This window comes from Manihot esculenta, chromosome 5 (assembly GCF_001659605.2).
Source record: "Manihot esculenta cultivar AM560-2 chromosome 5, M.esculenta_v8, whole genome shotgun sequence".
NCBI lineage: Eukaryota > Viridiplantae > Streptophyta > Magnoliopsida > Malpighiales > Euphorbiaceae > Manihot > Manihot esculenta.
This window is the reverse complement of record NC_035165.2, coordinates 811,223-824,499: the sequence shown is the minus strand read 5'-3', so window position 1 is coordinate 824,499 and position 13,277 is coordinate 811,223. Positions and strand designations below refer to the sequence as shown.

Here is a 13,277-nt window from a genome sequence, read left to right as displayed (position 1 = left end):
AACATTCGCCAACAACAGCTAAAAAATGAAGTCAGGGCTTTGGAACGTAAATGTTTAGCCCTGCTCGAGGTGGTTAAGTATGCCGAAGGGAAGGCTCAGCTAAAGCGTGAACAGTGTATAGCGGAGTATCAGGAGTCTGATGAGCTGAAGGTTAAAATTGAACAGGCCTGTGAAGCTCATCTTCAGGACTACAAAGACTCTTCTGAGTTTAAGGAATTTGTAGCTGAGGCTTGTGAAGAACATCTTGATGAGTATAAAGCTTCTGGTGAAATGAAACAGGCAATCATTGATAAGGCCTTCTGCATGTATGTAACTGGCTACAATCGCGGTTTAAGAGAAGCTAGACAGGCTCCTGATATTCCTTTGGCCAAGCTTCGTAGGCGCGAAGTGGACTCAGATGGCGAGTCAGTGCTATACGGGGAGGATGATTTCCCTTTGCCCCGAGGAGATTCCCGGAGGAACATGGACCGGCCAGCTGAGTCTTCTTCAGGGGAATCCGAGCTAGGGTCGGAGGAAAATGACCCTGATTCTGAGAAAGAAAGCCTCCACCCTGGGTCAGAAGTTGTCCCTACTATTAATGTTGAGAGCTCTGGCCCAAGGGACACCGAGCTTCCTTCAGAGGTGGCTGTAAATAGAGATAATGCAGGCGAGGGTGTTCTTACTGATGTAAGTCCTTTAAGGACTATTTATCCTCCTGCCTCGCCGGAGAGATAAATTGTAATAGTCATTAATGAAATATTAGTTTCCTTCTTTTTTATTCTTGTTTTTCATATTTCTTGAAATTTATCTCTACTCTTCGTATTTGTGATGTAAACTACATATTTTCATTCATAAGCTCTGAATTAATCTTAAGGTGCGAGCTCAGCTCGTAGCTGATAGTCTGAGAGATCAAATCTCGTACCTTTTTAATGGCGACTATCATGTCTGTTTTGTGCTTTTAGTCCTTCTTTCTTGGTTGTGACTTTGTATATTTGTGCCAGATAAACTGATTTAGGCTTTGATTATAGCCTTTTTATCCTCCTAAGGATTTCTTCATTTATGAGTCCTTTTGGAGAGAGCTCGGCCTCTTTCATTGGCCTTTTATACTTTCAGCTTTTGAGGATGTAAGTCTATCCGTGCTGGGAGCTCGGTCTCTTGCTTTGTAGCTAAATTTTTATTGTTAGCATCTTAATTCGAGATCGGCGCTTTTTTAGCTAATAGGCCTGACTATCCGAGCTGGAAGTTCGGCCTCTTCCTTCGTACCTTGAGTTTTGAGAGGATAAGTCTATCCGAGCTGGGAGCTCGGTCTTTTTTTTTTTTTTTTTTTTTTTTTTTTTACAGCTCTGGGCTCTTCTCTTTCTGAGGTCGGAATTGGATTTTATAAGTTGTCCCTGCATATGGTGTGGGGAAATTTGTCATTTCGGGAGGCTCTTAAGTCCTTCACCGACCTATTTTTGGTTCCAAGAGATCTTACGGGATCCTGGTTTTCTTTTGAATTTCCGGGACGACCTCGGGGCCTCGCCGGTTGTTTTTTGTTTCCAGAAGATCTTACGGGATCCTGGTTTTCTTTGAATTTCCGGGACGACCTCGGGGCCTCGCCGGTTGTTTTTTTGTTTCCAGGAGATCTTACGGGATCCTGGTTTTCTTTGAATTTCCGGGACGACCTCGGGGCCTCGCCGGTTGTTTTTGACTCCAGGAGATCTTACGGGATCCTGGTTTTCTTTGAATTTCCGGGACGACCTCGGGGCCTCGCCGGTTGTTTTTGACTCCAGGAGATCTTACGGGATCCTGGTTTTCTTTGAATTTCCGGGACGACCTCGGGGCCTCGCCGGTTGTTTTTGACTCTAGGAGATCTTACGGGATCCTGGTTTTCTTTGAATTTCCGGACTGCCAACAGCAGGGCATAAGCCGATTTTTCTATGTTTGAATACCTGACTTCGGTATCTCTGAGCACCTTGCTGACGTAGAAGACAGGCTTCTGCTCTCCTTCTTCCACCCTTACTAGTACTACGCTGACTGCTTGCTCTGAGGCTGCCAAGTATATCAGGAGTTCTTCCCCTTTTATGGGGCTGCTGAGCACGTGAGGCGAGCTGAGGTATTCCTTAAGCTCTGTGAAGGCTTTTTGGCAGTCTTCTGTCCATTCAAAATTTGGAACCTTCCTCAATTTTTTGAAAAATGGCAAACACTTTTCTGCCGACCTCGACATAAATCGGTTAAGCGCCACTACTCTCCCAGTTAATCTCTGGACGTCCCTTACACAGGTCAGCTCCGGCATATTTAATATGGCTTCTACCTTCTCCGGATTGGGCTCGATGCCTTTTCCGCTTACCATGTATCCCAAGAACTTTCCTCCTCTGATGAAGAAGGCACACTTTGCTGGGTTCAACTTCATTCTGTACTGATCTAATACCTCAAATACTTCCCTCAAATCTGCCGTGTGTTGTTGGAAAGTTGAACTTTTGACCACCATGTCATCCACATACACTTCCACGTTTCTGCCGATCTGGTTTCTGAAAATTTTATTCATCAACCTCTGATAAGTTGCCCCCGCATTTCTTAACCCAAAGGGCATAGCCCTATAACAGTATGTTCCATCTTCAGTTATAAATGAGGTTTTCTCCTCATCCGTCTTTTCCATTGGGATTTGGTGGTAACCAGACATAGCATCCAAAGAGGACATATAATCAAATCCGGCCGTTGAGTCGACCATTTTATTAATGTCAGGGAGGGGGTAACAATCTTTAGGGCAGGCCTTATTCAGGTCAGTAAAATCTATGCACATCCTGTATTTGCCATTTGCTTTTTTAACTAACACAGGATTTGCCAACCACTGCGGGTACATAACTTCCCTAATAAAACCTGCTTCTTCTAGCTTCTGCACTTCCTCCCGGGTGGCTTGCTGCTTCTCTCTTCCCACTACTCTCTTCTTCTGCTTTACAGGTTTGGCCTTGGGGAGGACATTCAGTTGGTGTGTCATCACTTTGGGGTCAATTCCCGGCATGTCCGAGGGCTTCCATGCGAAGGTCGGCGAGTGACTTCGGATCAGGGCCATGGCTTCACCTTTTTGTTCTTTGGTGAGGCCGGCATTGAGACTGAAGACCTTACTCGCTTCTTCTTCTGATAGGGAGAAGGTCTCCAGCTCTCCAACGGGCTCTGTCCGGGCTTCCTTTGTCTCATCCCTGACCTCCAAAACTTCCGAGTCAAGCGCTTCTCCGGTTGAGCTCGGTTCCGTCACTGTGGCCAAGTATACTGCCCTTGCTTCTTCCTGGCTGCCCCGTACTATCCCCACTCCTTCCTCCGTTGGGAACTTGAGTGCCAAATATCTGATGCTAGTAACAGCTTCAAAGTTGAACAACGCCGGTCTCCCCAAAATCGCATTGTAACTCAGCGGGAGCTTGACCACCAAAAACACCTCATGATGGGTGCGAGCTCTGGGCGCTTCTCCCAAGGTAAGAGCCAGCTTCACTTTTCCTTCTACGAGTACCGGTGCTCCTCCGATCCCCTTGATTGGTGCCTGGTCTCGGACTAGCTGCTCTTCCGGAATCCCCATCTGCTGGAACACTCTGTATGGCAGCAGGTTGACCTTGCTCCCGTCGTCTACCAAAACCTTCTTTACCCGATAATTATGAATGACGGCTTCAATGACAAGCGCGTCATCGTGGGGCATCTGAATGCCCTGAGCATCTTCTGAGGAGAAGGTGATGGTCAGGGGAGAATGGTCAACGATCTGCATGACTTCCGCATTGCTGGTCTCTCCTTCCCGGTTTCTTTTCTTGCCTCGACGGCTCATCCGTCCTCCCGTTCCTCCAACAATCATGTTGATGGTCCCACTGGACCCATCATTCACTGGACCACCTCCAATTCTTCTCGGCGTCTGAGCTGCCGGACCGGGCTGAGGCCTCTGCCCCTCCGATTTCTTCACAAAATTCTTTAGGTGCCCCCTCTTTATCAACCTCTCGATTTCTGCTATCAACTGGAAGCAGCTGTTGGTATCGTGGCCATGCGTCCGATGATATTGACAATACTTGTCAGGATTCCGTTGGTCTGCTTCCGACTTCAAAGGTTTAGGCCACTGGAGAAACTCCTTATCCTGGACAGCCATGAGCACCTCGGCTCTGGACGCATTTAATGGAGTCGGTTTCTCCGGGACCCAAGGAGGAAGCACTCTTGGTTCAAGAACCCGAGGAGGAGGAGGCCTTTGATCCCTTCTTTCCCAGGCCTGCTTATACGGCTCAGGCCTCTTTCCACGCTTCTTCTCGTGTTTCTCCGGCCTCCCCTCCTCCGGGGCTTTCTCTTTTCCTGCCACCCCTTTGGCAAATCTACTCGTTACTAAGGCGTCATCCTGCCTTATATACTTTTCCGCCCTCTTCATCAACTCGGCCAGTGAGGTCGGAGGTTTCCTGCTCAGTGAACCAAAGAACTCGGCAGAGGTTGTTCCCTTTTGCATGGCCTCTACCGCCCTTCCTTCGTCGAGCTCGGGAATCTGCAGGGCCTCCGTATTGAAACGGGCGACATACTCTCTGAGGGATTCACCAGCTTTTTGTCTCACTGTTTCCAGATAGCTCGTCTTCCTATCTGCCGGCACCCCGGCTACGAACCGGCTGATGAAGCGGGTGGCAAGATCTCCGAAACTTTTAATGCTTCCGGCCTCCAGGCTGTTGAACCATGCCCTCGCTGGTCCCGAGAGCGTTGTTGGGAACACCTTGCACATCAGAGCATCTGACAGAGTTTGCAACTCCATGAAGGTCTTATAGTTCATGACATGCTCTCTCGGGTTACCAGCCCCATTATAGACCGCCATCGGCGGCATCATGAACTTCTTGGGAACGGTCTCCTGCTGCATTAACTTTGAGAAGGGAGAAGAAGTAGGCAAGGAGGTTTGACTCTGATCTTTCTTACCTAGCTCGGCTAGGAGCTGCTCTTTCAACCTTTTCAGCTTTTGGTTCATCTTCTCATCTTCAGGGATGGTGCTTTTGCCCAAGCTGCATTCCTCCTCCTCCGTTTCAGTTCCCGTTTCCCTGGTTGTTTCGGCGGAATAGTTGTCCGCCTCCTCATTTTCTATCAACTCCCTTGCCCTCCTCCCATGGATTCGGGCCTCCGGTTCTTCTTCTTCCCTGGCGTCATGGCTGTTAGTTTGGAGGCGGTCAGGGGTGAGTCGGGGCTCATTGGTTCTGGGTTCTTCCACCACTGGGAGTGTATTCATTGGGGTGCTAAGTCCCCTCTGTTGCATTATCTGCCCCAACCAGTGAGCAGTAGTCTGTAACTGGAGAGCCATAGTTTGAATGTCCTGGTTGGACAGGATCATGGTGGGAGTATTCCCTGCCAAGCTTGGTGAGGGATTAAGAGGAATAGGCGTTTGGTTATTCAACGTTGTAGGGCTAGAAAAAGAGAACTGCTGCCCTTCTTGGGCAGAGCTCAAGTCATTTGGGGTGTTAAGGTTACTTTCTTGGTGGTTTGCCATCGTGGATCTCAGTGGGTTTTGAAAGTGAAAACTCCGGTGATGAAAAGATCTCCTTCGTTTCCCACAGACGGCGCCAATTGATAATCTGAGATCCAATAGAATAGGGTTTTACAAGAGTTTATGTATTACGGAATAAGGCTTAAGTTTCCTGAGGAGGGGACTCCTCTTTTATACATTGTCTTGCTTGCTGGTGACGTGTAAAGGCCTCTCCAGGATTGGGCCACGCGTCTCTGCCATGCGGATTCGGAGGTACTAGGGTATCAGCCGCCTGCTCCATGCGTAACGGCCTCTGATTCTCCTCGTGCGTACGTTTAAGCGGATCTGCCAGGCTGTCTGGTGAATATTATTCTGGATCCTGGGTTGGGCCGAGAGTCGGGCCGGACACTAGGCCTGAGAGGAGAGAGCATGCTTCGTGTGGGCTGGGTCGTTATGAGTGAAGAAGCTGGGCCGAGCCCGGTCTTGAAGGTTGAATGAGCCAGGCTTGTTGAATATATCAGATACGTGGGCCTCTATGTTATGGGCCTTTAGCTGTGGTTAAACCCCTGGTCCTGGGTGAAAAAATCCAGCGGTCATCATTTTCCATATGCTTTCAATTATTAATTGATTACTGGTTCATAATCAGCAAGAACAATGAGGATTTATTGGATTTTCTTTTTTCCCTATTAAATTGTATTATAAATAAATCGAAAATGAGGGTGAATCAAATTGCAGGCTTCAACTGGAGAAGCTTTCGCCTTTCAGCCGGCGTCAAACCTCCTCCTCTAATACTCAATGGAGAAATTTTATAATATAATTATTGTATATATAATAATTATATTATTACAATTTGATTATAGTAAATTTTATATAAATTTCTGTTATTGTTGGGTTAAAATTTATTGAGCCTCCACTCACCTATTGTAGCACTTGTATAATTGTCACCATAATAACAATTTGAAGAAGGGCGGGCCTTTGCCATGCAAACCTTTCTTATTTAGGTCATCCTCATCGTATATTCTTCGGATTTTATCAGTTTGCGGATGGCCTCGTTACTATTTTCCTTTTTTCTTCTGTTTATCCAAGTTTGGATTGCTCTTCAGCATTGGCGCGTCCAAAGCCAATCAAGGATTCAATCATTTTTAACGTATTCATAAGCCTACGGCTTTCAGAGGAGCACAAAACCTAAGTTCGAAGGTTTGCTTTTACGAGACAGGAGATCAACAGTAATAATCTTTGCCTTCAAGATTAGCAAAATCACAAATTTCAACAAGACGATTAGATAATTAACCACAATTAATATTATTTTCTCTAATAGATTACAACTCCTAATACAAATTAGGAATATTTATCCCTGTTTACACATCCACCCGTGACTCGGTCTCCGGATGATGCTAGGACAAGTACGAAACTGAGAATTCAGAAAACGACGAGATAGAAACAAAACCCAAAACCAAAAGCTTGTTCCTCTTCATTTGACCCCAGATCTCTTCACCTAATTTCTCTGTGGAAGGACTTGCATGCCCCCTTTTCTTTCTTTCCTTCTTTTTTTTTTCTTTCTTTTTTTTTGGTCTCCCACTAGATATGTACAATTGCTAGCTTTTGCTCTTTTACATATTCCGCCCTTCAAGCAGCTGATGGAGCTGTGACGTATTGAAGAGCACCAGCTTCGGAAAGAGCTGCAATGAAGGGCTGTAATTTAACTGGCTCGGCATCCCCGTCTCCTGCAGGTTTCTTGTAGTCCAGCGACTCATCGTTGTAAATGTCCCACCATTTCTTCACCAGCATCTTTATGTCCTCTCTCTGCATGTTCTCCTCTTTGCCCGTGTATCTCCATGGTTTAGAGCCCTATATTTACACCCCTAACGTCAAGTGTGTTGTTTTACATAGCAAATGGACGGGGACAAGCAATAAAAAAAAAAATACTATTATACTCACCGCTGCACAGTAGTGAACGACTTTCACCTCGTCGAGCTCCACATTCTCCGGGTGACGCCATAACATTGCAAGAACAAGATTGTAAACCAGAGGAATTGGCTTGTAAATATCCTTGAAGTACATGTTCAAAAAGTCCTGCCAAAGCCAATCAATTAAAAAAAATGTAAATCCCAACAATCCATGTAATCAAAACATACAACATCAACTAAAATCATGAATAATTAGGAAAGAGATGAATGTTATACCTGCTCTGCAAATGAAGTAGGAGGAGTGATCTTAACGGTCTTCAACAGATCATGGTATGTGGAAACGCTGGGCTCAAACACAAACATACCAGCATTAAAATAGAGAGATGGGGGCTGGCCCATCTCAGCAGGCCACTTGACTCTGTCAGGGCACTGTTGGCAGTAGCCGATCTTGTATTGTGCAGTGTGGCTCCAGGTCTTCTCACAGAAGCAGTCCATTACAGCGTACAAGTACCCATCAGGCAAATCAAATAGGTGGTCTATGTTTTCGAATACCTGGATGTCCCCGTCCAGGTATATCATCTTGCTATACTCCACGAACTGCACGTTCATTAAACAAAGTATAAACAATTAACAAGCTATTAAAGATGAAAAATCATAGTACTAAACGACATGGTACTGATCACGTCGATCCTTGATTTGATCATATGGGATATTAAAGAGAGAAAAAGTAAAATAAAATTGAAAAAAAAAAAGGGTGAAGATAATTTGGATCAGAATCCAAGAAAAATGTTGTCGCCACAAAATTTTGAACTCCACCATGGGAAGTGTCAATCAGGTGGCGAAACTGACGAGATCGAAGGCAATATATATCACTAGATTGATACGTGTGACGTTAAGAGAAAACAATTAAAACACGTGTGACACAACAAGTGATGAAGTCCCATGTACAACGTACGTACCTCCCATATACGCAGCTTGGAGTAATTGATGACGTAATATGCCATGGCGAACTGAGTTTGGTTTTCTGGAGGGTAAACGGGTTCAATCTCCCGGACTAAGCAGCCTTGTGACTCAAGGATCCGCCTGTGCTCCTCGGGCACGTCAGGTAAAACCGCCACCACTAATGGGTAAGCCGTTTTCACCTTCCTTAAGCCTTTGGCCAACCCAACAACGCCTTTTATATAATCACCATTGCCAGCCAAGAAAGTCACGTAAGCCCGGCTAGGCAAAGTCGCTGGCTTGGTGAATCCAACGGGTTTCATTGCAGATTGAAGAAGCTCAGGAGCCATGATTGCGAGAGAGGCGAGGAAGTAAAAGCAGTGAGCGTCTAAGGAGAATCGCAGACAGAGAGTGGGTGGAAGAGAGAGAGCGCTAGTGAGCTACAGAAACCTGCTTAGGCTGAGGCTTTTGGCTTTGTTGCGGGGTTATTCTGCAAGAGATGAGAGGTGGGGCGTTTAAATAAGAGCTAGATCAACCTACGACTGGGACGAAATTTATCATATTGTTTCGCTGATACATTGCTGTGTGCCCTACACGTGTCCCCCTAGATGATCCGACGGTGGAGGTGGCTGTTCCTGGAAGGTTCTGGAGATGGTCGGGCCTACATTAATCAATAGTAGGATAGAAGACACTAGAAGAGGCTTCGTTTTTCTAATGGGGCCAGTAATCGTTTTTCTAATGTGCGGTGTCATCCAGTTCACGGGATTGATCTTGAAGCTTAATTAAGTAATTGGTAATAGAAGTATCGGTGGATTTTACTAATACATTATAAAATAAATAATTTAGTTTGAGCTTATTTTGAAATTATCTTTTGGACTTAATTTTAACTATAATTTTTAACTTTTATTCTAATAATTAATAAAAATATATTATATATGTAATCCAATTTGATTTTACCAATTTATTTTCTTAAAAGCCAGTCCAAATTAAGTAAATCAGATTTTTTTTTGGTAGAACTCAAAATTTTCATCTAATAAAATAATACCTGTAACTATTTTATATGAATTGAAAAAAGTGTAACTAAATATAGTAATATATATTATATAATTTTACTATTAAGTGAATAAATTTGCTATTGTTAGAAAGTAAACTGGTTTTTAAATTGAAAAAAAAAAGTATACATTTATGTGATTGCAAAAACATTAACATATCTTTCCATATTCCAAGTAATATTTTATTTAAACTAAAACTATACTCATCTATATAATTGGCTTAAAATAGTAAATAAAATTGCAAATTTAAAAATAAAGACCAACCACAAATGTAAATGGCCTGCCAACTTTCCGAATTTGCAAACAAAAATCTCAGCAACCAACAAGACTCTTGTCCCTTCTCTATATACTGATATTCATTACCAAAAATATTTTGGCTCTATATTAAAATAGATAGATGTGATGGAGATAAGGAAAGGGGAAGTTCTATAACCTTCGAAGAGGTTGTCTCTTGTTGGAGGGTGTAAGAAGATGACGTAATCCTACCCCGAGCTTCTCTTTCACTGTGTTGAGTTGACAACGTGGGATAAGGACAAGGATCACAAAGGGCCTAACGACAAGGTCACCACTGCATCATTCCGTAAACGTGGACGTGGATCTTGTGGCTCAGAATGGTTGCCGCTGCCTCTGGGATTATACGGTCTACGTTTTTGGAATCCAGTCATGTCATGGATCTTTGTATCTTTTTATATGGGCTTAACCCATGCCACCTGCTCTACATAACTTCAGCTCTGTAAGTAAACTCGTGGTCCCCATCCATTTATACCGATGCTTTTAATTTACATGAGAAAAAGATGAAACAATAATTATTACCACATGTATTTAAAAAGAAAAAGTCATGTAATTCAGATTCCATGGCCCGCCAAAATATCAGGCCGAGGTGATGGCTGTTCCTTCTAAGCCCAATCTAGCCCAGGCAACAAAAGGCCTATTAATACTTGAGCTAGTTGTGGACCTTCAAAAAAAATGCTGCTTTAACTTACTTTATCTGGGTTTGATCAAAATTCCAAAGTCCAACATTCATGCAAGCCGGTGGCTGGGGCCTAAATTGCAAAACCCCAGCCCTAGTTTGGCTTTGCTGGACTTGATAAATGCATCTTCTTCTTTTCATCAAATTCTCTGGCGTTAAAATCCTTTGCTTCTAATTTTGCAAAGCTTGAGTTTTGTTCCATGTAAAATTTGCTTGTTTTAACTATAGATGGGATTCCTGGGCACAATTCCACTTTTTAATTTAAATAATTTTATATGTTATGAAATTCTATGCTCTAGTCATAGTTGAAATGCCTATTTCTCTCACACGGTGTAAGCTTTATTTTTCTTGCTATATATGCCGACTTGCTAAATTCCTTTGAAATTTAGAAGGTGTGAGAAGAAAGAAGAGAGATGAGAAGGAGACAGAAAATTGTTAAGACTTAATAATGGGAATCTTGTGATTGATAAACTTTCTTATCGCCTACAAGATTACGAAAACCAAGTTGAATTTTGATTTGAATGTGATTGTTTTGTCAAAAAAGGTTCCATTATAAATCAATTAATTTGATTCAAGTTATTAAATACGCAAAGTAAAGTCGCCACTTGTACTGCTGCATGCTTATTCCTTTGGAAGCTTCTCTTTTTCTCTCCTTAAAAAAATGTTGAAGCTGCCACTTCACAAATTAACACTTGTTTGCTGTCAATGGCATTACAGAATGAATTGGGTCCTTTTCAGAAAATCTAATTCCCTTGCTTGTACGAAAAGGGATATATGCACAAAAACTTGGAGACCCTTCTTTTTTACTGAGTTAGTTTCTTTGCTTGCTTCGTTTTCAACTCGGTAACATTAACTTTAAAGATCTAATTGATTAACTTATACATTTAATTATTTTAATTTATGATATTTTTCTGATTATCAATTTTAAGAGACAAATGGGAAATGGCGCACTTAGGTGCCTACCTCTGAATCTAGACTGTTGGCGTTGACAATTTTTTTCCAATTTCTAAAATTATTTGCTTGTAAAAAGTATTGGAATAACATTCTCAGTTTGATTCTCTTGGCAACCTCATTGGCTACAGCCCACAAAGCCGCCATCGTCGTCATCCTCACAGCGTCATCATCATCTCAAAATCTCATATTCCCAGTTGAGTAAATTAAGAAATTGTCAACATTATGGTAATTTCTAACCATTTTCTTGATTCATTTAGCTTTAATATTGGTATTTATATTAAGATCTTGTAATTTCAGAAATGATGATTTGGGAAAGGAGATCTTTTGTTTTTCTTCCTTTTTTTTTCTTTTTTTTTTTTTTTCAAAAGTGTGAAGAAAGATGTCTTGTTCTCAGGAGATGGTATCAACATCAGTTTGAATTGGACAGCTACAAGTGTCCAAATTTGCAGCAAGTAAACGCAATTTTGGGCGGTTAAGCAAGAGATACAGAGGATCTTGCATATTGATAAGATCATCTACTTTCACATACAATTCTTCCTCTTTGTGCCCATTAATAGACAATCTGTCATGTACTCGTTGGTGTCCTCTGTCTTCCTAACCCTACGAAATCGACACAAAGCAACCCTAACCCATTTTTAAACCTACCTATGTTCTATGATTCTCCATTGCCAAATAAATCCGAGGGACCCTTCTCTCAATTGCTCCACTTTACTTGGAAATTGATAAATCAAAACACCTACTTGGAAGTAATTCTAATGATCTTTTCCCCATCGATTTTAAAACTAATATTTTATATTTTAACTCATTCAAAATACTATTTAATATTTAATATTTAAAACTAATATAAATATTGCTTATTAATTCGTGGCAGGATTTGAAAATTTAGGGAAACAAATAGTAATTAGGCATTAAATTAAATAGCATAAATTTTTTTTTATTCAATTTTGTTCCTCACTTATGTTGTAATTATATTTGTCTATAACTGTGTTGCTGTTATGACACTCTATAAAAGCGGATTCTTTTTAGATTTTATTAGGAAAAAAGAAGAGCGTCCAAATAAGAGACTGTGTTGTGTCACTCACTGCTAAAAGCCTAAAGGAAACGAAGAGAAAAAAAGGTAAATTTCTGTAGTTTGGAACGTTGGTGTCTGTCTCTTCCAGACACAGTAGGTTGATTAACGCATGCAGCTACAGATATTGTTAATGGTGACAATCATTTTATTTTCTACCAAAGGGTTCAATTGGAAAGGTCAACTCAATCGTGGGAGTTAACAGTAATTCACGAGGTGGCTGGCTTAGCTAGTCAATTTATTCACTTTCAGCTGTAAGGCTACGCCTTCCCACTTGATTTGATATTGCATTTTCGATTATTTGATTTTTTTTTTATAATAAAAAAAGCTATTTTTCCTGGATTTTGTTAAAAGTATTAAAGAGGTATATATGCCTAATACCAAAAGTTAAATTTAATGGTCACCTATAACTTAATTACCCATATGGGCTAAGTTCTAGTAATTAAATCTCAATCAACTCAGCATAAAGCATACACACAAATCGCAACACATCTCTTTCAATAAAAAGACGAAACTTATTTGCTTATATCGACCTAAATTTTTAATAAATTTATTATTATATGTATATTTTTTTATGATTATTAGATGTAAAAATATAATTAATCTGTTATATTAATTATATGCTTTACTGACTTTATCCCGTAATAATTGTCATTTTAGAGTTTTTTCTCTAAATTATTTTTTAAAAATTTTCAAATAATATTAATTTTGGAGTCATTTACATTATGTATTCAAAGATACTTTGATATATATTAAAGATGTATCGGATGCTTCTAGTATTTCATAAGTTTCAAAGATATGGTCAAATTGACTAACCGGATTTGCAATTGCACCCACTAATTGTTTCTCATATCACAAAACTTTCTCTACCTTCCAACCCCTCATTCTTTTTATCTGCGACTTTTATTTTTGTTTTAGGATTTATATGAAATTATTTATTTTTTATAAATACCAACTATTCCCCTCAAAT

The 13,277-nt window shown here is 41.3% G+C and overlaps 1 protein-coding gene across 1 annotated transcript; it reads right to left on the bottom strand.

Moving 5' to 3' along the window:
* Positions 1-6,694: 6,694 nt before the first annotated feature.
* Positions 6,695-8,762, bottom strand: LOC110614548 (galactinol synthase 1). Its single transcript, XM_021756108.2, has 4 exons — positions 8,283-8,762; positions 7,600-7,920; positions 7,355-7,489; positions 6,695-7,264 (listed from the first exon to the last, which is right to left on the bottom strand). The coding sequence occupies exons 1-4, from the start codon at positions 8,610-8,612 to the stop codon at positions 7,043-7,045; spliced, it is 1,008 nt and encodes a 335-aa protein (XP_021611800.1). The 5' UTR covers positions 8,613-8,762; the 3' UTR covers positions 6,695-7,042.
* Positions 8,763-13,277: the final 4,515 nt, after the last annotated feature.

Bases quoted from the DNA above. Each gene is read 5' to 3' on its own strand.
- LOC110614548 (XM_021756108.2), bottom strand. From the start codon at position 8,612: ATGGCTCCTGAGCTTCTTCAATCTGCAATGAAACCCGTTGGATTCACC. The intron at 7,490-7,599 runs GTATAACATTCA...TGGCTTTGGCAG, and splicing joins CTACTTCATTTGCAGAGCAG to GACTTTTTGAACATGTACTT. The intron at 7,265-7,354 runs GTGAGTATAATA...GTGTAAATATAG, and splicing joins TCGTTCACTACTGTGCAGCG to GGCTCTAAACCATGGAGATA.